Raw genomic sequence first — 25,852 nt, forward strand, 5'->3', positions numbered from 1 at the left:
TGAACAATTATCGAGTATTATCGAGTAATATCGAGTAATCGATTAGTTTCCGATGGTCGATTTCTATCGATTTGTAACGTCCTGTTAATTATACATCAAAATATATAGACTAGTTCGTATCAACTTTTAGATTAGGGTTTTTTATAATTGATTATTGATCTTTAAAAAGTCACAAAACACAAAACAAACCTCCATCTTCCGCTACAGTGAAAGAGGCAGGTCCATCCATGACTGAGTTAGAAACTGGCATTCCAAAATCAAAAACAATTTAGCTACATCCAGAGCTACATCCAAAGAGAAATCGGTTACAAAATTTGCGTTTTGTCCATCTTCTTTCCACTTTTTCACACATCATAACTTCCAGTTGTAGATGCTGCCAAAATACTCATTTGTTAATCTGTTTTACCAAACAACACAGCGGATATTATGGACACAGAAGAAAGCTCTTGGTCAGCCATTTTGACATTTTGGAAACCGCGGTCTTTTAAAACTTGTTGTTCACACACAGAGCATGCTCCCTTTGGACTTTCTCTCTCTCCAGGCTCCCACGTTGTTATTCGAGGTTGTGAACGAGAGGACGAGCACAAGCTCGAGGGATAGGTGGAGTTTGGAAAGGTCAATCTTCTTGCAGGCCTGCGCGCCCCTCGCCTTTAATTAACAGCAAAGAGAGGATGAAAGTTCTTGTCGGTGCGTTTGACTAAATGCTTGCATCTTGTGTTGCACTTGTATTGTAATTGACAATTACGCGCCTTACGTAATTATTAATACAAAGCAAGATGTCATGATCACCATGTGATCATTCTATTTTTCAAAACATGGAAGAAACTGCTGTAGTTAAAATATGCCCTTAAGTTTAATCATGGTGCAAGGAATATGTTCTATAGAAAATTAAGTCGGTTTTACATATGGGTTTAAATATAAGCACATACTGCTGTACAATATGCAGGGAAGATATCGTTGACGTCACCGATTAATTGTCGTTAATGTGCCAACCAGAGCCCCATTGGCTGTCGAAACAAAAGTTCTTTTTTCCTTTGGTTGACAAATTTGAATAACAAAGCAATGTTGGTAAACAGATATCTTCCCTGCAGTATGTGAATGTAAATTATTCACCAGGGGCCCATAATTGCAATAGTCCCTTTGTGTGACCGTGTCACGTGAGCTTGTCAAATAAAAAAAAAATTGTTGTGATACAAAGTAGATGCCATAAATGGAAAGAGTGTGATGAATTTAGTGAGGATATCAACTTTGAGGTGACTGACATTTAAGTAAGAGATTTTACAGTGATTTTACTGCTTGAAAAATTAACTGAGATTTACATGTTGTATATGAAAAACAGCTGCTGCATGGCTTTACACACTTCTCTTAACATTTTCAAACTTTCAAGTTACCTCTCCAAAGTCACGCACTTAAACGTCAGTGGCCTCAAAATTGACATTCTTTCTATTAGACTTATTTTATCACGCTCTTTCCATTTCTGGCATCTATTTTGTACTACAACCATTTTTTGTGATTGACAAGGTCACATGATACGTTCATGCATGCAAAGGGCCTATTGAGCTTAATTAACAGCCATTATTTCTCAGGCGGAGGGACAGGCTTCATTGGGAAGGCCTTGGTAGGGACTTTAAAACAAGCAGGACATGATGTAACCATCATTTCAAGGACCAAAGCTCCTGGAAGAATATCATGGGTGAGCTGCATTTTAGTATTTGAACAATTTTATTAACAGTTATAAATGATTGTATTTTAGTTGTAATAATTATCATTATTAAATATTATTGTTTGCTCTAAAGCACTACAGCTGGGTTTTGTTATCCTTCACTTTTTTCTAGAAATGTGTTTTACATAATCCAGGTATGGAGGCGAAGGAAGGTTGTTATACAGTACAACTTATGTACTGGCATAAATGTGATATTAATAATATTAATAATAATAATAATATTAGAGCGGTTTTCAATTGAGTGTCGAAGGTAATTAGCGAATTACTTTGGTTTTGCATTACTTCACTCAGTGATTGGTTCAAAGTTCTTGCACCACTTTTTCAACCAACCAGAAGTGAAACCAAACCAATTGTGGCTTGCACGTGCACATTTTCCCATGCTTTGTGTCGAATACGTGTAATGGCTTCGTGTTTTGATTGGTTTGCTTGATTGTTTAAGAGCTGTTCCAGCCAAGACAGTATAAAAGTGGATGGTTAGTTTTGTCAGAGGCTGGCTTCTTCTGGCAACCTTAAAATGCTGATAACTACAAAGTTGCTATACATGTAATTACAGGAAGGACCAGGTTATTAATACAAAGAAACAAAACGTTTTTTGACATGCTTACTTTCTTTGCCCAAAGAATGATGTTTCAAAGTCACCTTTGCCCAAATGTGATGCTGTTGTCAATCTTGCTGGTGAAAACATACTCAACCCCCTTAGAAGGTAATACTCTTATGCATTTGATTTGAGTTTGCACACAGGTGCAAGGTGGAATGAGTGCAATTTAAAGTACCCTTGGCTTGACAGAATATTGTTACCTAAAGCCGGAGCATGACACTGAGGACTGCTCTTCCTCTACTCTTAGGGATATTGTGTTGGTTCTGGTCCCGGGCCCTACAGAGATGATATACCTATCAGTGTTTTATAGTTCACCACTAAATTTTCTCCGATTCTTATTGGTTTAAATTGATCATGTGACGCGATAGTGTTCATCTGCGGAGAGACACTATCAGCCCATAGTGCCCGTCCGAGGAAAATACCCGGATGGATAGTAGTCGTCCGCTGAAAATACCTCTCTAAACAAGCGGCCTTATGGAAAATAAACAATCGAAATTGTATTAAGAGGGTTTTTGTTTGTTTTCTTTTGTCAAATTTTACATTGGCTGACACGGTTTTCGTCTAATAAAGTTGAAAATAATTCAACATGATTTTTGAGCTGGCGCGCGGAAGAAAATTTAGTAGTGAACAATAAAGACAATAGAGTGTTTATGTCTCGGATCTATCGGTCTGATAGTTGCCCCTTGGAAATTTGATGTTCTTAAAACTAGCATATTTGTTTTAAGAACATCAAATTTCCATGGGGCAACTATCAGCCGATAGTTCCTCGACAGAAACACTCTATTGTTTAAATAGGGAATGTAGGTGCATGATGTACATTCTTGAAAGTGTTGTGAGATATCATTACTGCTTATTGCCCTATCCAAGAATACTGGAAAGTCTAAACCTTGATTTTCATTACTCTGAGTCACAGCTGCTTGTTCAAGTTATCTGTGTACAGAGTTCTCTATAAATGCCAGATTCCAGAAAAAAAAAAACCAGCTTTTACATGTATCAGAACTTTCCTCTGACTTTGCCGCCTTTTTTTATTTTTCATCTTCCCGTCTTTGTCTTGTTCAAAAATTGTTGACTTTCCCAGATGCAACACTCTTGGTATTAAACGTCATGCAGAATTAGCATTATTGAACTACGGGAGAGCATTTTTGTCTTTTTAATTTTAACAGATGGAATGAAGGTTTCCTACATGATTTGAGGCAAAGTCGCATAGAAACCACAAAGACACTGGCAAGGAAAATTGCAGATGCAACCAACCCACCTAAAGTTTTTGTCTCCTCCTCTGCTGTTGGTGAGTCAGTTATAATATATAAGCATTACCGGTAATAATTTTCATAGAATGTTAAATGATTGAACAGTGAATGGCAGCTGATGCCAGGCAGCTAGAGCTTAAATCATGAAGGTGACATCATTGCTGCGGCAGTGAGTTAGACTGAAGCGAACGAACCAGGCAGCTCTCTAATCAGGAGAAGAACACATTTTTCTTCGGAACCCAAGGAATTGTGATTATGCGCAAATGGAGCAATTAAGTGATTTTCGGCATGATGTTGTTATACCGAAGATTTGAGCTTGCTCTGTTTTTCATTTTGCCGCTTGTATCCTCAAACTATAGATAGCTCAATGTCATGTAACAGAAAATTAAATTCGAAATCATTCATGGAAAAAGGCCAAGAACTTGGAATGTTGTTGGCAACAAATCTTTTAACCACCTCTCCAATTCTCAGGTCTGTGCGGTACATCGTTTCTGAGTTATTTGTCAAAGCATTTCATGCAGCTTTATAGAGTTTGAAATGGAGACACCATGTGGTTCACCAATGTGGCGGCCAGTAATTATCGAAAACATCAGGAATTCACTGCGATGAAAGCCCTTGCTTTTCACTCTTGAGATCAAATACATGTGTATGAACACATCTCCTAAGTAAATGTACTTGAAAGGCTCAAACTGCTGAGATTCATAGGGAAAGACATTATTTTCAACTAAATAGCTTTGTATCATGGTGTCTTGCAAGGTGACAAATCGGAAATTCAAAATGCTGTATTTTCAAAATGAAAGACTTCAGGGAACTGGAAACTTGCGAACCATCGTTAAATTACCGCCAGCATAATATTGAACAAAAACTAGTACAGAACTATGTATTACAAATTATGTTTTCTTTGAAATTATTTGCTCGAAATGGTAATGAGTCCAATCCAGCCAGTTCATCAGCCAACCCATTGACCAACGCATTGGTTCACTGTCAACCAACAGTCAGCCAACTGTCCGTCAATTGTCAGCTGACTTTGGTCGACTGTCTACCAATGTGTCAAACAACAATCATTCAAGTTCCTGTCATGTTTCAATAATGTCAGTGTCGGTGTGTGCGTTCAAGATGAGATTCCATCATATTGTCTCGGAGTTTTCAAGAATTTGGTTTCACTTCAATTTGTTTGAGAAGTGCATGGCCAAAAAATACAGAAGCACAATGCATTGGTAGTTTCGCTTGAAAAAGATACAAATCCCAGTGAAAAACAAACAAGCGCAGATTTTGGTCAATGCAAGCAGGGACTGGCCAGATGGTTGAAAAACAATCCTTTATCCATTCCTCCATCAGTGTCAGTGTTTGTAACAGGGGTTTCAATAGAAGCCGGTTACCGGCAGTATACCGCCGCCTGCTTTGCTTCACACCGCCAGCTAGTTTGCCTTGATCTTCACTAAAAATGCTATCATAAACTTGTTAAACTGCTGCCTTCAATGGGCTATCATGGACGGCTATTTCAGAAGTTATTGAAACCCCTGTGTAATGAAGTTAAATGCAGTTAACAACTAGGAGTGACTGCACTGTGCAGTCAATTGTTGTCAGTGGTTTTGTTATATTTGCACCTGTGTTGGATTCCTTGTGCTTTGAGTAGAGCTTATTCATTAATTGGTATGGCATGAAGAAGGAGCATTTCATGCGGAGAGTTTTATAGCATTTTTTTTCCGTCACTTCCTCCCTTTAGCTACTTTCCTCTGTTTATCAGTGTGACAGGTGCCTGTCTTCGCAGGGGCGTGGGGGCTCAAGGCTGGTTCGCCAGGCTTTGCCAGCCATCGTTGTAACCTCCATCTTGGAGCTGGCTGCCAATCATGGAAGCTCCAGGATGTCTCAGTCACCCAACCTCCACTTAGCAGCGCAGTTGTTAATTTGCTTTAATATAATTTTTTTTGGTAACTTCCTCAATAAGCTGTGAATTCAAAATAACTTTGGACCACTCCCAAAATAGACTCTCAAAGAGTCTGCTTCTTTTTTAAATTTGCCAATGTACATCATTGTCAGTGTTTTGTTGTGACCAAGAGGAAGGGAAGGGTTCAAGTGATTGAATTATTTAAAAGGACTGAGGTTTGTTTTGGCTGGGAAAGGGAATATTAAGGAGCTAGGAAAGTGCTAACTCTATGAAGTTCTCTCATTTGAGGGTTTTTTTTTTCTTTTAAAGTTTGGAAAGCAATACAGGTCAATTGAATATACAGCTACTGACAATATTATTTGTAAGAAATCATGTAAAGTCACTTAATTTTCAAGGCTGAAAATAGCAAAAAAAATCCTTTTATTAGGTTATTACCCACCAAGTGATACTATGGAGTACACTGAAGATTGTCCACCAAGCTCGTCTGACACACTGGCACAATTGTGCAGTGACTGGGAAGACAGTGCTAACCTTCCTGATGGTTGTAACACCAGAGTCGTGAAGATAAGAATTGGAGTTGTGTTGGGACGCAACGGGGGAGTTATACAGCAGACAATTTGGCCTTACTGGCTCGGACTTGGAGGTACAAATTAACATCAACATGTGCATGTTGTGTTTTTTATTCAGAAATTCTGTATCTCCGATGATACCAAAATATTGTCAGTCAATACATTCCTTCATTAATTATTTGCCGGGTGTAAGAATTATCATTTCCTAGTATTTTGAAGGACGTCTTAAACTTGAAACTACATGTACAGTGATTTATTTCGCCGGTGAGTCTCCCTTAGTTTAGTAATAACCCATCTGAAGTAGTAATCAGTTGGAATTTCTGAGATACGGTAGGAAACAGTAAGATCTCTTTCCGAGTATGCCTAGCAAGTCATCAACAATAACAATATTACTACAGCTTCCTGAAGCGGGATAATGTGAAATAATACAAGTCTGCTGTTCGAAAAGAATCACCGCCTATAATCCCCAAACATTTCCGGGTAATAATCGACTTTGTACTTTTTAGAATACGATCAAACAATTGACTTTCATTCGGGGTTAACTTCTCATCCCTAATAATCTGTGACACAAAGAAATGTACTGCACTGTCGTGTTCGTTCCAATACAGACAGTATGCCCATAACGTTGCTTGAGAGAAGAACAAACTGTAATTAAGAAGTTTAACTCCCAGTAATAATCCGGCTAATGAAAATATCCCTCCATCTGGTGAAAGTTCTAACTACAACCCTCGTCGCTTGGATGAAAATTAACAAGAATCTCAATATTTACCTACACTTGTGCACTAGGGTAAGGTTCTTTACGGGCCAATTAATTGTGAGTGGAATGGGGAAGGATTGTGGATCAGTAAAAAATTCCCATCAAGTTTGTACAACTTTAGTTTCTATGATGCAAGGGCAGTGACCAGGTGATTCGCCCGAAAATGTAATGGCCCGAGTTAAAATGAAGCGGCTCGAACACTTTAATTGTCATCGTGATTCATATGTACTTGAAAATTATTCGCGATACGAATCGCCGGTTTCGATTTAAATCACTTCGACCCGCATTCATCATTTTCGATTAGTCAACTTTGTAATGGCAAATTCGCGGAACAAGCAAACTACCAAAAAGCGCTTTGGGCCAAGTACTGAATCCTTAGTGGTATATTAAAATTCCTTGTGCTCTTTGGATGTATTATCATGGTAGATTCTCCCTCGCCCAAGTTTTCTTCTGAGAACGGGAATTTGTCATGGTGAAAACCGTCAATGGAAACAATTGGAGGAGTAAAGCAGTGTAAAACTAATAATCGATAACAAGGAAGGATTCTCAATTGCTTTAACCTTGCCTGTAAACATGCAAATCAATACTATTTTGAATCGAACGGCCGAAATGAAGGCGACAAGTCTTGCTGTTTGAAACAGCTGTAACAGATATCTTTGGCGCTCGGAAATCGACGAATGCTTCTGACTGCCTTCTATATTTGATTGAATCCTTTAAAAAAACGCCGATCGTAAGTTAATGGCTGCATGATGTTCGCCGGTAAACACATTTAGTGTTCTCCCTTTGAAAAAGCTATTTGAATCAAACGGAAAGAAGTTTTCAGTTTTTTTTTAAGGCTTGCGGGTATTACAAGTATTAATATAGAAACGTCTTACGCCTTTATCGCCTTATAAACATACATAAGAATGAGAGTAAATAGTTCAAAAATAAATAAATAAATAATATAACAAAGAAAACACACCATATCCAAAGACAATGCTAATATATATGAAAAGACATTGAAATGCATTGTATGCCGTGTTTCAGAGTCATTGATTTCCTTTCTCTGCTATTATAACGAGGAAATCGGTAAAGCGAAAGAGAGAGGAAATTGTAGGCGGCCCCATGAGCTTTCAATTGACCATTTTGTTATTTGGGATGTAACCGTAAATCATCAAGGATGTGTCCAACATTTTCAAATGGCCGCCGGCTGAAGCGGAGGCAACATAGGGCCAGCTATTTAAAGGAAGGAATGTAGACTGCGGTTTTCAACAACCATGCGTGCATTTTACGCCGAGAAATTTCTAGGATTAGGTTGCTTCAAGTAAATAAACGCTTTTTCTTAACCCTTGCTTCTTCGACACTGTTTTCGACAGTGAATGCCCTTTATGTACTACGATTTGGAGAGGTTAGAATGACTTGAACCGGCTCTGTTTAAATATTAATTGCACCGCGTAGTGTTAGTCTAAAACAACTACTAGTAAAAGACATTTTCAGTCAAAGTGAACGATTAGTCTTCGTAAATGTCCACAATATATTATTGATTCAACTTTTTCATGCTGAAATTCAGATAAATATTTACGATTTGATTGATAGTAAGACATCGCGCACATCCTAAGAGCGTTTTCACAGCAACTTCGGATTTGAACGAATTTTTAAATCTTGAAAATTGTTGAAGGCCTCAGAATGATCCATTTGCGTGTTTGTTGTAAGTGGATTAGACAAAAGGCTGTAGGGAAGCATGGGGAAAAATAAGAAATGTCTTAAAGTTGACTTGATGGCCCGTTGATATTTTGGCCTTTTCCAGGAGAGAGTAAGTTTTTTCAAGGAAATGAGGTTTTAATCTAACCGTTAAGCATTGCAGGAAGAAGCTATTTTAACTAACCTTTCGGTGCTTGGAAATTCAGAAAATATTTACGACAGCTTTTTTGTTAAGAGGTAAATTTCTTGAGGCCCTCAAGGAATTTACCTCTTAAAAAAAAAACCTGTTATTCGGAATGACAAGCATTCGTTTTATAAGCGATCGAAGTCAATTGTTTCGAGGTTTCATTTAAAAGATTTATGCCGTGAGAAGGCAGTATGCGTGATAATTGCAAACATTGCTAACTTAACCCTCTTTTAACCAGCTTTAAACTGTCTTTGGCAGAAATATCGAAAAATAATATGATGGCCTGAAAGGCATCTGCTAGTGACCAGTGATTCATTTTATCAAATATAAAAAGGCCACAGGGCCAAAAGGCTAAACTGAGTGAGGAGGGAAAGATAAAAACGAATATCTTAACTGTACAAACCTTGAAGGAATCCAAGTAATTTCCCAGTATTTCTATCGTAAATAACATGCGATGCAAGTTCCACTCGCTCACCTGGATCAAGCAGGGTGTGTCGGGTTGTGGAAGGCAGCAGTCTCCCAGGTTTTTCGTCTCTGTGAACATTTGATTCGTTGATGTTCTGTAACTAGCGCGGCGAAACCTTTAATTGTGAACACGGGCACTCGGCGCGGGTGTGACGCTGGTGAACTGAATTTAGTACAGTCGCATTGAGCTGTAAGCATTGATCCCTACTCACTGACAATCCAAACGGCAATAGTTTAGAATCACAGTTCCAAGAGCTCATCATGTGACATTCGATTCTTTTATGGGCCACTAGCTCATCGAAAATATCACGATGATAACTCACAATGAACGTTCAATACTTTCTTGAGCGAGAACATTTAGGCTACAGTTTGGGCAAATTAACCACGCTGGGTTGACCTAGTCAAACTTTCAAGTTGTATTGTGAAAGCTTCTGTGAAAAAAAAGACTCAAAGCATTTTGTACCGCCCGTGTATGTACGCCAGTATTCAGCCATTTTAGCGCCACAGAATTGTTTGAAAGTGGCCTACATTAACAGATGATCTTCTCTTTCCTGCAAATCCACGAGTAGCGAGTCGCATCTCTGGGAACGAAAAAGTAAACGTGGGCCTTTTACGTAGCAACTTTCATGGATCACGTGAAAACCTAGTTGTCAATCAAGGGTTTGATTAATGCGCACATTGGCCAATTGCGTTCTTGCATCTCAAAACGTAAAACTGAAAGAGTGTCCTCTCGCCAATAAACTAGCGAACATTTAACCGCTTAGGGCGCGTTCAGTTGACCGTATTCCGGGATAGGAATACATGGAATATAGTGGTGGGAATCGGTTGAGATTTCACATTCGATCATCAGAAATAATCAGATTGCCCCAACCGATCGATCATCGATTATAATCGGAAAAATCTACCAATGAGCATTCCACATATTTTTCATCTCAATAGACGTCAAAGTGGGCCCTTCCTTCACTTGATGAAAACCAAAATATTCCCACACTTTCGACCTGGCGTTTCCAGGATAGCGAAAGATCTCCAACTGGTCCATTTTAGCCGCCATGTTGGACTAGTCAGCAACATGTAAGCGAGGCATGTCTGAGAGAGGACACTGGGAATTGGGGAGAGATTGGGGAGAGCGAAACAAACATTTTCAAGCCAAAACGAACAATTGTTCATCTTGGATCAGAGGTGACATTATCTTCCTCTGGTGATTTGTAAATACATTTGAGATCTATTTCAAAACTTATTTTGGACGGTAGTGATACTACAAACGCGAAACAGGGAGCTTGTAATTTATGTTTTGGTTCAGTTGTTTACGAAATACAAAGCGGCTTAGCATGCCACATCTTTCAAATAAGCGTGAGGTATTTGAAGTGACAACAAGACAGCGAACAGGGTACCGCTAGGTAAACACAGTCAATCTTAGATTATATCTGCTGTTGTGACTTAGAAGTTAGGAGTCCATGAAAAAAGACAACTCACACAAGATATTAAACGAACATTTTTATTGATTTTAATACTTTTATTTTGCCCCCAATATGAAAAAAGCAAAATCGATTGTCGCGTCGCTTGAACTATTCGATCAACTTTCGATTATAATCGATCATCGGCCCACCACTAATGGAATATAAGTTAGGAATCCTTCGTTTTTACGGAGATTCACATTAAAATTGTCAAATAGCTGCTAAAATGCTATTTCAAACATGTTTTTGTTATCTTTGCTGCTTCGAAACGCGCCAAACATAGCGCTTTAATCATCACTCCACGTATTCTTATTCCGGAATATGGTCAATCGAACGCGCCCTTAGTACACTGGACGATAGCTTTAAGTCAGTCCATGTTCTTGTGCTAGTTCGTAGAGCACATGGCGGCAATAGTCTTCATTTGCCGCATTGTTTTGGTGGTAGAAGTAGTGACCTGATGAACAAAATGAAAAGTCGTCAATCACGCGATGGCGCCAAGGGGAAGAATGGTTATTGTTTTAAGATTTTTTTTGTCTTTTCTGAACACAAGATTTTAGTTTTCAACTTAACAATTTTATCCCTCGTTTGCTTAAATATTTATATAAGGTCTTTCTGGAGGTTCAACTTGTGTACCACCTGCGGGGAGATTTTGTTTTTAGACTGTGTCAGTCTCTCTGCAAGTCTGGTGACATGATGTAATCAGCGGAAAGTAGCAAGCCATAACTCTGAGAGGTTGTTGTAGGTTGCGACAAAATCATTCATAATACAAGATTGGCCTGAAAGCTTTAGCTGTGTGACTGAAGAGAGGCCTTCGAGGGTAACAGCTTGTGAATAGCCTTGACTGACTCGAAAAGAAGGCGGAAAGTTGCAATCACTGATGTTAAGGACACGCAGTGTTTAAACCACCACGTGGCGGTGACTTCTCGATGAGCTGAATCGTGCTTCTTGTCATGTACACCAACCTTTACGCTCATTGCCGAACTCTGCAGCCTCGTTAAGTTCGCAGTTGGCTGTTCTTGCGTACTCTACCAATTTATGTAGAAAAACACTACCTCGTAAGTAACAGGCACACATTTCTACACATTCCAAAATGGCCGTCATGACGGCATTCATTTTGTTTAATATTTTTTTGCGGTATTCCGCGAAATTAATTAGCCTTTCATTCTTGAAAAATTCTTTTTCAACCTTGCGCCAGTTAAGAACGGGATAATCCTTCAAACATGAAATAAATCAGTTTTATATTACGACATTGAATCAATCCAAACGTCTCGACTTAAATGTTTTAATGATGTTTTCAGCGTCGTGACATTGGCATCCTGAGCCGGTGTGCTCTGAGGAAAAGGAGAACTCGAACATTCATTTTCTCTTGCTGTTACACGGCTAAGCTGTGGGAAACGGTTGTAACATGGTCCATCATACAAGCCAAAGGGATCCTTCATCTGCAAGCAGTGAATAGAATTTCTTGGTTTGATTGCGTTTTCGTAGATGATGTGAAATTTGGAAGTGATTTCAAGCCTGATAAATGAATGATATTTGTACATATTCATATCCACTTCCCATTTGAATACTTACCTACAAAAGGAAATATGGAGGAGCATCATCTGTTAGGAACTTTTGCAAATTTCATACCCTTTTTCCGCGAATGCAACGTTGCATGACCGGTGATCCCAAGTTTTATGGAATAGCAAGTTTGGTTGCCTCAGCACAGTTTCTCGAAATTCAATTCAGTTAAGTTGAACTGCTCGTTCAAAGTAGAAGTTGAACAAACTGAAGGAATAATGAGAATGTTTGTTAAACGTGAACTTGCAGTTGTAAATGGTGTTTTCGTGGACGTCCCGCGTGTATATGTTTTGTGGAACTATATGGGAAATATTCTGCTAAAATATTGAACAGTTGGAGAATCATCTAGCAGACGCATGAGGCTGTGAGTCACTCAGTGTTGTTTATAGCTAGATAACGATAATGGTCATTGCTTTTTAAAGAGGTTAATAAGACAGGCAAGCACGATAAACAATGAAAAAGGCGATGATAAATAATGGTGAATTAATTAAGCAGAACTATCAATGAATCGACGGGCGTCAGAATGTCGTATTATAAAGGACGACTTACTTTCTCGCGTCCTATTTTCCAGGGAGTCACCATTCACTTCTCATAACCCTACCCCATTGGTAGCAATTCTGACTCTTTTTCAAAAGCTGAGCATGTCTGCCTGAACATGTTTTGCCACGAGGTAAAACTGAGCGCTTGTCGGCTAAAATACGTCGGCATTCCAGGCTATCCTAATTCCGAAATTGTAGCACAAGCCTTGTAATGGTTCAAGCTTGGTGGGAAATAGTAGTTTTTCCTGATAAAACGCCCTGTCGTTTGGCTTTCCTGCGTAAATCTTTGTTTAACACAAACGCGCGATGGTAGTTGTCGTTTAGACTGGGAGGGACTGTTAGAAATAAATTATAAGCATACATTACATAATTAAAAAGTGGCGGGAAGAAGTCACGTGAAGATAAGAAGTTGTGAATATGTTTTTCAAGTTCAGAGTGTAGAATTCGTGAATTCCGAGAACTGGCTCAGCCTGAGTTTAGCGTGATACAACGAGAAATTGTGAAGAGATTGATTATTTTGTGGTGACTGAAAATTTATGTATAAAATTATTTTAGGAGCCCAGCGGATTATTTATATTTATAAAGTCAACTATGGCGTGCGTTATATTCGCTCCATTTATGGACATAAATTTTAAGTATTGTCTATCTGTTGACTCAGGTGTCGACTGGCCGATCGAAATATCATCGAAATCTTTGACAGTAATTGGCAATCGATAAGGTAATCAGTAAGAGAGGATGTAAGTTTTGACAACTTCAAAATAAATCTGTTTGGAAATAAAATTAAACGGAACACTGAACAACCAAGAGGTTTGTTACTCAATGTAGAATTGAATGTTTACTTCGGCTGGTCATCGAGCTGCACCACTAAACATAACCCTGTCGATCTGCCGTGCCCTCAACTACGTTTCTTGTGAGGTGTGTGACAACTGCAGACCGAAGACTGCAGACTGCTTAGAAATAGCGCTGATAAACCGGATTTACATGTAAGTCTAAGTACCCGTTTCAAATGGCGCTGATAAACAGTATTTAAGTCTAAGCACCCATTAATATTTTTAAACAGTTAGCTTTCAATAACTGTGATTTTGGGTTAGTCTACAGTCTACAAGTGTCAGACACCGTTTCTTGTGACGGACTGAAGAAAGAGGTAGTTCCTCTTTGCTGAAGGAAGAAAGAGGTAGTTTCTGTCGCCTGTTGTTCCTAATACATTCAGAAAAAATCTACGCAATAATATCTTGAAACAGCTCATTCCACCTCAACAACCAACGTCTCCAGCCATAGTGTACATCGTTATTTGGTATTCGAAAATGGTCGATTGAAATTCGGTCAGATTCAGTAATCATAAAAATAGTGTCATCGGTTTTAATCGACTATCAAAATTGTCGACTGTAAGGCCCAGCTGTTAAGTCAGGCTTACTCGGAAAGCAGATCAACGGTACTGAATACTGATCTACCGGAGACTCTTAGAGTTCTATTATTATTTACCACGAAGTAAAACTGAGCGCTTGTCGGCTAAAATACGTCGGCATTCCAGGCTATCCTAATACCGAAATTGTAGCACAAGCCTTGTAATGGTTCAAGTTTGGTGGGAAATAGTAGTTTCTCCTGATAAAACGCCCTGTCGTTTGGCTTTCCTCCGTAAATCTTTGTTTATTGCAAACGCACGATGGTGTCTTGCGTTACATTGGTAGTTGTCGTTTGGACTGGGAGGAAATGTTACAAATAAATTATGAGCCACATTAACATAATTTATAAGTGGCGGGAAGAAGTCACGTGAAGATAAGACGTTGTGAATATGTTTTTCAAGTTCCGAGTGTAGAATTCGTGAATTCCGAGAACTGGCTCAGCCTGAGTTTAGCGTGATACAACGAGAAATTGTGAAGAGATAGATTATTTTGTGGTGACTGAAAATTAATGTGTAAAATTAATTTAGGAGCCCAAATTATTTATATTTATAAAGTCAACTATGGCGTGCGTTATATTCGCTCCATTTATGGACATAAACTTTAAGTATTGTCTATCTGTTGACTCAGGTGTCGACTGGCCGATCGAAATATCATCGAATGCTTTGACAGTAATTGGCAATCGATAAGGTAATCAGTAAGAGAGGATGTAAGTTTAGACAACTTCAAAATAAATCTGTTTGGAAATAAAATTAAACGGAACACTGAACAACCAAGAGGTTTGTTACTCAATGTAGAATTGAATGTTTACTTCGGCTGGTCATCGAGCTGCACAACTAAACATAACCCTGTCGATCTGCCGTGCCCTCAGCTACGTTTCTTGTGAGGTGTGTGACAATTGCAGACCGAAGACTGCAGACTGCTTAGAAATAGCGCTGATAAACCGGATTTAAGTCCTAAGTACCCGTTTCAAATGGCGCTGATAAACAGTATTTAAGTCTAAGCATCCATTAATATTTTTAAACAGTTAGCTTTCAATAACTGTGATTTGGGGTTAGTCTACAGTCTACAAGTGTCAGACACCGTTTCTTGTGACGGACTGAAGAAAGAGGTAGTTCCCTTTTGCTGACGGAAGAAAGAGGTAGTTTCTGTCGCCTGTTGTTCCTAATACATTCAGAAAAAATCTACGCAATAATATCTTGAAACAGCTCATTCCACCTCAACAACCAACGTCTCCAGCCATAGTGTACATCGTTATTTGGTATTCGAAAATGGTCGATTGAAATTCGGTCAGAGTCAGTAATCATAAAAATAGTGTCATCGGTTTTAATCGATTATCAAAATTGTCGACTGTAAGGCCCAGCTGTTAAGTCAGGCTTACTCGGAAAGCAGATCAACGGTACTGAATACTGATCTACCGGAGACTCTTAGCCAGTAGGCCATTTTAAAGTTAAGTGCCGATCATAATAAAATCCTCCCTTAACTCTGGTTTTCCGCCGGGAATACGAACATAAACATTATATTGATGCTAAAAAATACTGGAAAAACTTAAGATGTCCTGTCGGAAATTATGAAATGCGTCTAATGAGATACATTGTAAAACAAAAGTTGAGAGTTTTCTTTAATTCAGTGGACGCCAAAAAAAAACAAATAAAATAAAATAGGAGTCGAGAAAAAAAACAAAAGCATTCATCGAGAGGAAACGGAATACAATCGCTGTGACCGGATGTCTTAAAGGTCACGAGTACTAGGCGTCACAGGAAGCGCGCTTTCGGCTTTGGCTCTGGTGCTAAAAATGGAGCGTTGGTTTAAATTCTGAGGGAAGAACACACACAGTGTTCCCAAAGAGTAGGGTATAGAATTCCCAATTTTGTGGTCTGGCCTGAGGTGGTTACATCTCGTAAGGTGTAAGCTCCAGTTTAGCTTATAGCGGTTTAATGCCAACTGATGAGATACACACGCAGAGGAAACCATAAACAAACATTGTAAAGCGCGCGGTTCTAAAACAAAAACGAAAATAGCGATGACTGAAATGTTACTGAACGAAATAGTTCGAAATAAATGAAAGCAAATAAATGCAAAACACGATATATAGGTACCTCATACAGTAGGAGATTTCCGAGATATAACCAGCTCACAAGAGAAATTTGCAAAGCAACTTCCATACATAAAATTTCCAGGTTTCAAAAGCACATGGCAAGAAAAAACTGTCCTAGAATATTATGGGCAATTTCGTAGGCCCGCAATACGTACAAACTAGATCCTACATAAGGTACCTAGCGTCTAGTTGTGCTTCACCTTGCATTCTGTGCGAAGCCGGTGCCGGCCCGGTTTCAGGCGTGTCCCGACAAATGCCGAAGAGATGAGCTGCACATTTCTCATCACTTATCTCTAGAAATATCACCGAAATATCCTTCGAACTGTGACTCTTCCAATAAGATATTCTTAAACTAAAACCAATTGCAAGCAACTTGTTCTCACCAATTTTGTGCTTTCCCAGGTGTTATAGGAAGCGGTAAGCAATATTTTCCCTGGATTCACCTGGATGACATGACAGGAATTATTACCCATGCGTTAGACAACGAACATGTGGCTGGTGTACTGAATGGAGTGGCACCAGAAATCGTAACGAACGAAGGTTTTACTAAAGAGTACGCACGCGCACTGTGGAGACCCGCTGTCATACCAGCACCGTCGTTTGTGTTCAATTTAATATATGGCAACGAGCGAGCAAAGCTGCTGTTGGAAGGGCAGAAGGTCATTCCTAAACGGACACTAGAGCTGGGATACAAGTTTAAATTCCCGCAACTTAAGGGAGCCCTGGCCAATATTGTCAGTTAAAGAATTTAGTCAATTTTGTTCACTTTCCAATAAAGTTCATGGATGAGAAAGACGCTCTCAGAGCAAGTGACTGATACAGCGCGCTACACAGTTGTTCTGGCGATTTGGTCGTAACCGATTGGTCCCTAGGATGGGCATTTAGAACCTGTGCACAAGATTTTTACGGTGGCCACTCTTGTGTACCAAAGCAACCCGGCTCTGGAAATAGATTATTTTTTGTGCAAACACCTAGGTTTCGCCAAGGCAGTATGCATGGCATTTGTAACGTTTGTGAACAGCGAAAAAAGAGGGCAAATAAAGAGTATATTATGGTGTCATCGCCACCATGTTGGTGGACGAAAACAAAAGATCTCTTATTAGCTCGTTTTGTTCGTCCACCAGCCATTATACATTGCAGGACTGTTGTGTGTCTCTAGAGATTGGTTGCAAACCACCTACTGAACGAGAACAGTCAATAGATAGGTATGTTAGATCTGCAGTCTTTTCCATCTTGATTAGCTGCCAATTTTTTCTCGTTTCCTTACAAATCGCATTAGCGTTAATTAAACGTCATGATCGCTTTTGTAGTGAGCCCACCGGGCATCAGCTGACGTGATCCAATTGTTGGCGATCCACTTGACCCCAGACCACAACCCACAGCCGCCATGCAGAGCATATTCGTCCATTTCTCCCATCCAACCTGTTTCTTCATCTACGAAATGGTTGTACCACAGAATAGCCTTGCCTCGTTTGGGTGCTACAACCAGGTTGCCATCGTAACAGTACTGCATTAAGTTAAACTTGTCTTCGCTCATCGATTCGATGTAGGTCTGGAGAAAAGAAGAAAAAAACGTGGATTTGGACAGATCTGTCCGTTATTTCTGATGTCCCCAAACAAAGCTGTCGCAAAGAAGGCGGAATATCCCATACTCATTTTTTATGTATTATAACACCCTTTGCCAGCAACGTTACGGCTGAAACGATAGTGAAAGCTTGTCAACTTTGTTCATATTTTTTTACCGACAGAAAATAATGTGTTTTGAGTTTGGCACGGGAATTTAGAATTACAACATTTCGAAGGAGTGTGATAAGCGCCTCACCTCTATCATGTTCACTTAGAGCTTTTGACATAGCATAGACCCCATCAGTGTATCAGTGATTTTCACTATTAACATGTTAACCAATGCCGTTTTGCTTTCGACTATTTGGTGATGTATTCGGTTTTTTTTTTTCGTAAAATACCGTTTTGCTGATAACAACGAAGTGGGTCTGCAATATGAGCAAACCTTTTTATCAAATTTTGGCTTATCCACTACAGGGAACGCTGTTTCCCCGCCGTCTTCCACGTCATTCAGATAGTACAAGATAGTGGCGTATCTAGAGAAAAGGACAGAACGTTAACTTTGCATCATGTAATCATCTATCGTAACAACAAGACAATGCGTATTAATATAATAAATCAAGTGCCATTCAGATATGTTACTGCGCCTTTCAATAACATGCGGACTCTAAAATTCAAAGCTCAATCGACAAATGCGTTTTTTGCTACCGTCAATCAAATGTTCGGCGGCTCTTCCCCGCTTCCGACTATGTTGACTGAACTGTTGTCAACGATGTGATTTGATTACTGCACGCTCGACAATAGTCGGAAGCTTGGAGGAGCCGCCGAACATTTGATTGACGGTAGCGAAAAACGCATTTGTCGGTTGACCTTTAAATTTAAGAGTCCACATGTTATTGAAAGGCGCAGTAATGCTAACGCGACGCTGACTGGGTGACTACAACGACGGTGATATAACGATGATTGCGCTGGTGTTGGTGGTTGAGGTGACGTTCCTGGTGACGATGATGAAATGATGATACAGTGGGAATGGTGACAGGGAAGTCGGATGCGAGCCACAGCACCATCTTATTTTATTTAAAGAATGGTTGCAAATCATCTGATCACCTTTGGTGTCTTGACATGTGGTTCATCAAAGTCCACAAATCGACAATTTACAAGTTCAAAATACGTTGAGAAGACAGTTGTGTAGAATAATACCTGCAGACTCTACAGTTTGGCAACAGAGACAAGTCCAAATGACAGCACTTGACATGTGACATATTGGCCTGATACTGACTGTCATAGTGTGCATTGTAATGGCCATTCGCTTCATACTTCACAACCTGAAATGAGATGAATGCCATTTAAGCAGAAGAGAACGTTTTCCGTGTTTCCATCACCTCATCTAAACACGAGGGGAAGTTGGGAGAATTCGAGTGCGTCTCGGGTTTGCATATAACTGTCGAGAATTCTCCCAACTCTCCGAGGTTCTTTATAAAATATGTCTCAAAAAAAATTCAACAAATGAAGAAAAATGCTGTTTTTTTTTTTTACTTCTTGATTGAAACAGATTTTCTTGACACACGCTAATATTTCCTACCAACCAATCAAAACGCGCATCTGATAATACATAACCAATCAAAATCCGTGTGATTTCACAGCCGTGTTGCTAACTTTCATCTGAACACAGCTATTGACCAATGAGAGTGCGCGTACTATCATAATTATTTTATAGGTGATGATGATGGTGGTGGTAATGATGAAAGAATGGTGATCACACACTTTCTTTATGGATATGAGCGCGTGCGTTTTACTTAAATGAGAAAACCGGAAAGCTAGATAATTCAATACAAACATGCTGAGAAACCTCCGCTAAGCAGTGCCAACCAGAAGGCTATTTCCGAGGGGTTGGGGTTAGGGTTACCTTTACCTTCAGCCTACTGGTTGGCACGTGCTAGCTGTGGTTTCTCAGTATACTTGTTTTGAATAGCCCATTTCCGAGTTGCTGCATGTCTCAGTTTCAAAACGAGTCCTGGTGCACAACCATTCAAATGTAAATGAGTTGCGTATTCTTATGCAAATCAAACTCATTTCCCTTACAATACTTGAGCACCAAGACTCACTTCGAAACCGAGACTAACAGCAACTCGGAAATGGCCCATTATCTAGCCTATTTGAAAATAATTATTTTATAGAGACCTTTGTGAGCTAAGGTTTCGAGAGTTAGTCCGGCTTTTCATGTGGAGCTATGATCCTCGCAGTGGGTGGCGCGATGGCCCCATGGTTAGAGTGCTCGATTCCGGATCGAGTTGTCCGGGTTCGGGTCCTGACCGGGGACATTGTGTTGTGTTCTTGGGCAAGGCGCTTTCCTCCCACGGTGCCTCTCTCTACCCAGGTGTATAAATGGTACCGGCGAAATGCTGGGGGTAGCCCTGCAATGGACTAGCATCCCATCCAGGGGGAAGTAGAAACACTCCTAGTCGCTTCATGCTACGGAAACCGGAGCCATGGTCAGCGCCGGCCTTGTGGGCCTTCTGGCCCGTAAGCAGAGACTTATGATCATCGCAGTTATGGAGGCAATTTTTATACAATTGCATGGAGAAGCTTCACTTGATTTCATATCCGCAGTTCAATATATGATTTATTTCATATCATTTCATCGTTGATTCATTCATTACGGGAACATTTGAACCCACAATGACCAGCTCCCAACATCAGTGGCTTCATAGCTCAGTTGGTTATAGCGTCGAACCGGCATCGCGAGATCACGGGTTCAAAACCCCGTTGAAGTCCAAAACTTTTCATGCTTCTCCACGTAATTACAGGGAGGGGGGGAGTAAAAGAGGTGTATTATGGGATTTGTGCGGGTATAAAATGTTTTACTCAATTCAAAACTCCCGGGATTGATTCTTTGTGTGTTGTATTTGAATTGTAATATAAATGATATGGGAATACCTGGAACGAAACGTTTTATTCCCAAAGGGTTTGAATTGGTTATAGCATTGAGTTTTGGTCTATCCCTTCTCTCTTCGTCCTTTAAGTAGCATCCATCATTTGGGTTCGAAAAGAAAGTATAGGCAACGACCTGAGTCTTAATTTTGTCGTAAATATGCTCTACTGATTTTAATTCTTTTATGACAACCAATATTTGTCGTTGTGCCATCTTTTCTTGACCAGTCGTCGATTCAAGCAACCTTAAGCAGAATGATCTTGTATCGGAACATCCTGAGCACTAAGCTTAAATGACCGTGGGTACTCCCTTTTCCAAAGCAAAGGTGTTCCTGATCACTACTACCTCGTGCACTTTACTTGAGATTGTGAATTAAATGACATGCCTGAAGAGGTTCTCCTCCTCTTACGATTCTATCTGAAAGTCTTGTCAACTTGGCCACTCTGTTAACACAAGGAATAGAAAGAGTCAGAGAAGAGCTTGCCTTTTTCATCCAGAAAAAACAAGGCCACATTGCACAATAGACTACATGTAGTTGCCTACGCCCCCAGGGTTAAATTATCCTGGTGAGATATAACCGAGTAATCCTTTGTATTATCTGTTTTCTTCTGGCAGGGACTTCCCTGATGAAAAAGCAAAGTATATTCCAGTCGTCTCTCTTAGTGCAAATAACTGATTTTGATCTCTCGTGACATTGAATTTTCAGTATGAAAATCCACTATTGAGCTGTCGAGGTAACTTATAACAATCTTTTAAAAATTGTCGATTCCATGGGCCTTATTCGCGCGGCTGCCATATTGGCCATATAGACAATAGATTTCGTACCCCGAGCCTCGAGTTGAAATGTTTGGGAACGAGGTTTCATTGGTCAAAAACAAAAGTTCTCGGGAACAAAAGCAATCCCTCGGGACTCAACATGGCCGCAGTGTGATTATGGCTCATTGACATTCGGGATAAACGGCGGTACTCTCACCTCTTTCTTAGTCTCTTCAAAACGTCATCAGCGGTCTTCCCTTGCAGCAACCAAGCCTGCTGGCTAAACCTCTCTCTGTGTGCTGGGTGTTTTTCCTTAATGTCATTCAAGTATTCATCCATAGCAGCGGTTGGTAACGTTGAAAATTCCTGAAGGGTCACGTAATCTGCAAAAGGTGCAGGAGAACTCTCAAGCCTTAGTTGCAATGAGTGAGTCACAAAAAGATGTAGCTGGATCATTTTTTTGCGCGGGAGGATCCTTATAAATCAATGAAGCTTGCGGAAAAAGATAGCGAGCCTCCATCACAGGTTGAGATGATGGTATGGGACACTCAAACTCGTCTCACTTATTGTCTCTGTTGTCTCTCTTTTATCGATATCCGGGAGACCTTGTCTGACCGTGAACCAACATTTAATCATTTCTACACGCCCTCTACCTTTTTTTTTTTTTTTTTGATAAGCAAGGTAGCGGGAAGAAATTACCGTTTGAAGGCTTAATATTAGGTAGAAAATGGCTCTATCTGAAGTACTTTACATACAATCATTTTGCCTTACGACGTGTCCGCCTGACACTTCTCCGCTGTACTTTGTAGACCTTCGTACTTTTGAAACCTGAAAATCTTGCTCGATCTACGTTCCAATGGCGGGTCACAGATTCACTTTTCCAGTAACTGCATCCAGTTCAGTTGATTGTTTCTTACTGAGATTTCGATAATATCTTCTCTTTAGTTAGTGTGCTGGGAGATTCGACTTACCGTCATCAAATTCCGTTAAGTTCAACTTGATTATCCTAAAACCATTAAACAAGAATGAGCCGAGAAAGCAACTTTAGGGGCTTGTGCAACGAGCTAGCTTTGGTAACCAAGAGTAAATTTCTTTGGAGTGAGGGAAGTTAACATAAAGCCTTTATAGGGGTCCAAGTATAGCTGAAAATATTAAAATTGATATGAACACGGAAACACAAGAAATTTTTTTGAGGAAAAGGAACACACCGTGATACCCCAAGGTGAGGCCGACCAAACCATTGGGCTTTAGAAGCGGATGGGAAAAACGGTCTCAAATACTCACATGTCATCCACCTCCATTGGGTCAAGATACAGAAATTTATACGATTCCGCAAAATCAATAACCTGCAGATAATTAACAAGACAAAAACGTTATTTGGCTCGAAAGATGATGTTTGGCTGTTATGAGTGTAACCTCCACTGCTCCCTTTCCGTTTCTAGAGCCTCGGCTACCAACAAGCCTTGATGCATTCGCAGTAACTGGTCTTTAATTGTTCGTCAGCGCTCATTTTGGTCTCAGAAAGAGAAATTCGTCACCATGGATGTGTCTTCAATGAGCTGGGGTAAATAAAAGACTACTACTTACTACCTTTCGATTTCCATTTGATACTAGATCATGTTTTTTTTCTATATGATTTGCAGCTCTAGTTTCTAATTCACTTGTTGAGACTCAGTGATATGAGTAATTCAAACTGTTTTCACAGTCTGGTCAAAACGCGGTCATTAAATACATCATCGTCACGGGGATACAATCACTCACTTCGTCTCTTCTTATGGTTCCATCTCTATTCTTGTCCCAGTTAGCAAAGTCCCCGGCCCTACCACTTGCATGCCCTGAAAAAGAGAACGATGCTAGATGAAGCATTTACAGCCCACTTCCCAAAAAATCTTCGATAATCCATTGTAAATAAGTGTTGAAATGAACTCCTTGTATATAAGACTGAGAACGTGTTCGAATATGTCAATATTGGCATAACTTGCTGGTTGTGCACATGGCGATTTCCCATGGCCTTCGGTGTTAGTTTCAGAGCTGATAGACATGTACCTCGCAGAAAATCCTTGCGTTGGTCAAGGTCGTTATCAAGGTGAAGATCACTTCCGCGGAGACCAATGGTGTTAGCCAAATTAATGATGTGTTTGCATTCGCTTCCACTCAAAAAATCTGGAATTTCTAGAACAAACACAAGAAAGTCTTAGTAAATTAGTCTCTCCCTCTGACAATGTTGGTATGATTTCGTCGTGGCCCGGGTGGGGGAGAGGGTGGAGGTTGCGGGATGGGCTGCTATAAGGGCTATGGCGCGCCCACCTCCCCATGTTTCCTTTGGTTGCTTTTGTAAGGCTTCAGATCACATGGTAATGCATAATGAATGAAAGAACGTTGACCCCTAATGTTTTCTTGACTGGGCCAGATTTTTCTTCCCTACTACTTTCATCACAATCGTAATCATAATATCTCCAGAGTGTATGTTAACATGATTAAACGTATCTGACAAGAACACCAGTTATCAAATCAACTCATGCAAATAGGATTTAAAGCCTTGGTTTTTTTGATGACTGAAAAACCAGAATACCGGAAGAAACACTTCACGGAGCCGACCACACAAACTCCGGACTAAGTCATTTTCGAACTAATCACACTTTGTTTAAAAGCGTACACTTTCCTTGATGTGAACTCTTCCCGCAAAGACAGACACTGGGTAGGATACAATACAGCTATGGTCAGCCATTGTGTTATGAAATGGTCTTAAGTGAAGGAACCTTCAAATGGTCAATGAATGCATGCGCGCAGACTTACCAAATAGTGGAGGCTTGGAGGCCAATGTTATCATCTTGAATTTCCTCCCTGTCTCAAGTTTAAGTTCTCTGGTGTGACCTATCTATCATAAAAATCTAAATAAACCCAGCCTTTTCATAGTTTGAAGGTGCTATATTGGGTCATTTATTTCTTCCACTTCTCCATTTTTATCATGTAAAACTATTAGAGCTAACGACGCGTCATTGAAAATGAATATTTGAGTTGGGAAGAAGGCTGTTAAACGATCAACTTGACAATATTCAGGTTCATATTGCCTCACAAATCCTAAGAGAGGTGTACCGAAATCAACAATATGGACCAAAAAAGACGATAAACGAACAAGACATCAATAGTTGTTAATGAGAGATTCTTTAAGCGCCTTTAGTCTTGGGAATAAGTTAGTTACAAGATTTGAGATCAACAACTGATTGACATGTGGTTCTACTAAAAAGTAAATGAAAAAAGTAAGCTTTAAAGGATAGCCTTCCCTAACCAAGTACTGTAACTTCATAGTCTCAACTAAACCAACGGGAAAGAACTCGTGAAATGAACGGTGCATTATTTGCCCGTACATATCACCATGGTCACAGCGTGGCAGCTCCGTCAAGGGAAAAACGAGGGGAACAACTCAACGGATGGCAAATTTTAAAACAGGAGACCAAGTGGTGATGCCCATAAAATGAATGGCGTGATGATCCTATAGCCGCCATTACCTAGATTAATTTATCAAGGAATTGTGCTTGAAGAAGCCCGGTTATATATTTGGGTCGTGGTGGTTGGATAAGAAGTTTTCAGACTGAATACCTTCAGGTACCCGACGGGTACCTGGCATCAAATTCTTTTGGCAAGAAAGTGGCTTCAAATCAGACTGGCGTTTTGTTTACAATACCAAACTTGATTTCAAGCTTTTTTGTTGATTAATGGTCGCATTATCTCAGATTGCCATTTTTTTTTTACTAATACTACGGTTTTCCCGGCTTTTTCAGACTTACCAATGTCAAGAATAAAAACCGTTCAATTTTCGTTTAGTCGAATCAGTACTCTTGCAAATTCATATTGCAGATTCATTCAATTGACAGTGACCGTATTGAAAACATTTCTATCTATAATGGATTAATTTAAAATGTTTCTGATTTGTGGATCGGTGTCGTATGAAAAATCAATTGCTCATCTTTAACCGCTGCTTTAGGAAGGCACCGGACGAAAGAAGGAAGAAGAAAGCCATGCACGTGGCCATGCACTCAATTAAGCCATCTGGTTAGACCCTCAAATTTATTCATGCTTGAAACCAGATGGATTAAAAAATGGCCAAAATATCGAATTTATACCTTGATGGGATCCCATCTGAAAAGCCGCGGTTCATCGTCATCTGGCTTGCATGGTCCTTGGTCCTCTTCTCTAAAGCATACGCCATTTTCACAAGATTTGTCTTGTCTTTTCTGCGAATCGCAACTAACTAGCATCGCTTGTCTCAAAGTTACCACGAAGGTAACGACAACATATGTAAGGAACATGTGCATATAGTTTTGAAATTCCTGCCAACAAAGGTAACCCTTCCTATGATCTGCCGCTCAGTGCAAACTGAGTTCTCCGCATCCATTCAGCCCACTCATTAAAAATTTATTCCTTTTAATATCCTC

At 39.8% G+C, this 25,852-nt stretch overlaps 3 protein-coding genes and 1 long non-coding RNA gene across 4 annotated transcripts in view; 1 reads left to right on the top strand and 3 right to left on the bottom strand.

Moving 5' to 3' along the window:
- Positions 1–478, bottom strand: part of LOC137993587 (protein fantom-like) — a 71,276-nt gene extending 70,798 nt beyond the window's left edge. The window contains exon 1 of the mRNA XM_068839533.1: positions 190–478. Within this exon, the coding sequence (XP_068695634.1) occupies positions 190–250 (61 nt within the window). The 5' untranslated portion in view covers positions 251–478. The remainder of the gene's footprint in view (positions 1–189) is intronic.
- Positions 479–535: 57 nt separating this feature from the next.
- On the top strand, positions 536–17,255 carry LOC137993578 (epimerase family protein SDR39U1-like). Its single transcript, XM_068839521.1, has 6 exons — positions 536–687; positions 1,587–1,693; positions 2,344–2,426; positions 3,485–3,606; positions 5,884–6,099; positions 16,568–17,255. The coding sequence occupies exons 1-6, from the start codon at positions 672–674 to the stop codon at positions 16,906–16,908; spliced, it is 885 nt and encodes a 294-aa protein (XP_068695622.1). The 5' UTR covers positions 536–671; the 3' UTR covers positions 16,909–17,255.
- Positions 11,871–13,407, bottom strand: LOC137993592 (uncharacterized). Its single transcript, XR_011121886.1, has 3 exons — positions 12,678–13,407; positions 12,141–12,335; positions 11,871–12,007 (listed from the first exon to the last, which is right to left on the bottom strand). It is a non-coding gene; the product is annotated as an uncharacterized lncRNA (long non-coding RNA).
- Positions 17,256–17,397: 142 nt separating the features above from the next.
- On the bottom strand, positions 17,398–25,847 carry LOC137993569 (transmembrane prolyl 4-hydroxylase-like). Its single transcript, XM_068839509.1, has 11 exons — positions 25,541–25,847; positions 24,213–24,294; positions 23,463–23,588; positions 23,178–23,251; positions 22,701–22,762; positions 22,388–22,422; positions 21,634–21,799; positions 21,046–21,103; positions 18,929–19,053; positions 18,174–18,264; positions 17,398–17,717 (listed from the first exon to the last, which is right to left on the bottom strand). Exons 1-11 carry the CDS (start codon positions 25,730–25,732, stop codon positions 17,451–17,453), a joined length of 1,278 nt encoding a protein of 425 aa, XP_068695610.1. The 5' UTR covers positions 25,733–25,847; the 3' UTR covers positions 17,398–17,450.
- Between the last annotated feature and the right edge of the window lie 5 nt (positions 25,848–25,852).

This window comes from Montipora foliosa, chromosome 1 (genome assembly GCF_036669935.1).
Source record: "Montipora foliosa isolate CH-2021 chromosome 1, ASM3666993v2, whole genome shotgun sequence".
NCBI classification, from domain to species: domain Eukaryota; kingdom Metazoa; phylum Cnidaria; class Anthozoa; order Scleractinia; family Acroporidae; genus Montipora; species Montipora foliosa.

Excerpts from the sequence above, each read along its gene's own strand:
- LOC137993578 (XM_068839521.1), top strand. Across the intron at positions 1,694-2,343 it reads CTCCTGGAAGAATATCATGG|AATGATGTTTCAAAGTCACC; the intron begins GTGAGCTGCATT and ends CTTTGCCCAAAG. Across the intron at positions 6,100-16,567 it reads TTACTGGCTCGGACTTGGAG|GTGTTATAGGAAGCGGTAAG; the intron begins GTACAAATTAAC and ends GTGCTTTCCCAG.
- LOC137993569 (XM_068839509.1), bottom strand. The coding sequence starts at position 25,732 with ATGCACATGTTCCTTACATATGTTGTCGTTACCTTCGTGGTAACTTTG. Across the intron at positions 24,295-25,540 it reads TCAGATGGGATCCCATCAAG|ATAGGTCACACCAGAGAACT; the intron begins GTATAAATTCGA and ends TTTTTATGATAG. Across the intron at positions 21,104-21,633 it reads TTGAAGAGACTAAGAAAGAG|AGTGGCCAAGTTGACAAGAC; the intron begins GTGAGAGTACCG and ends TTGTGTTAACAG.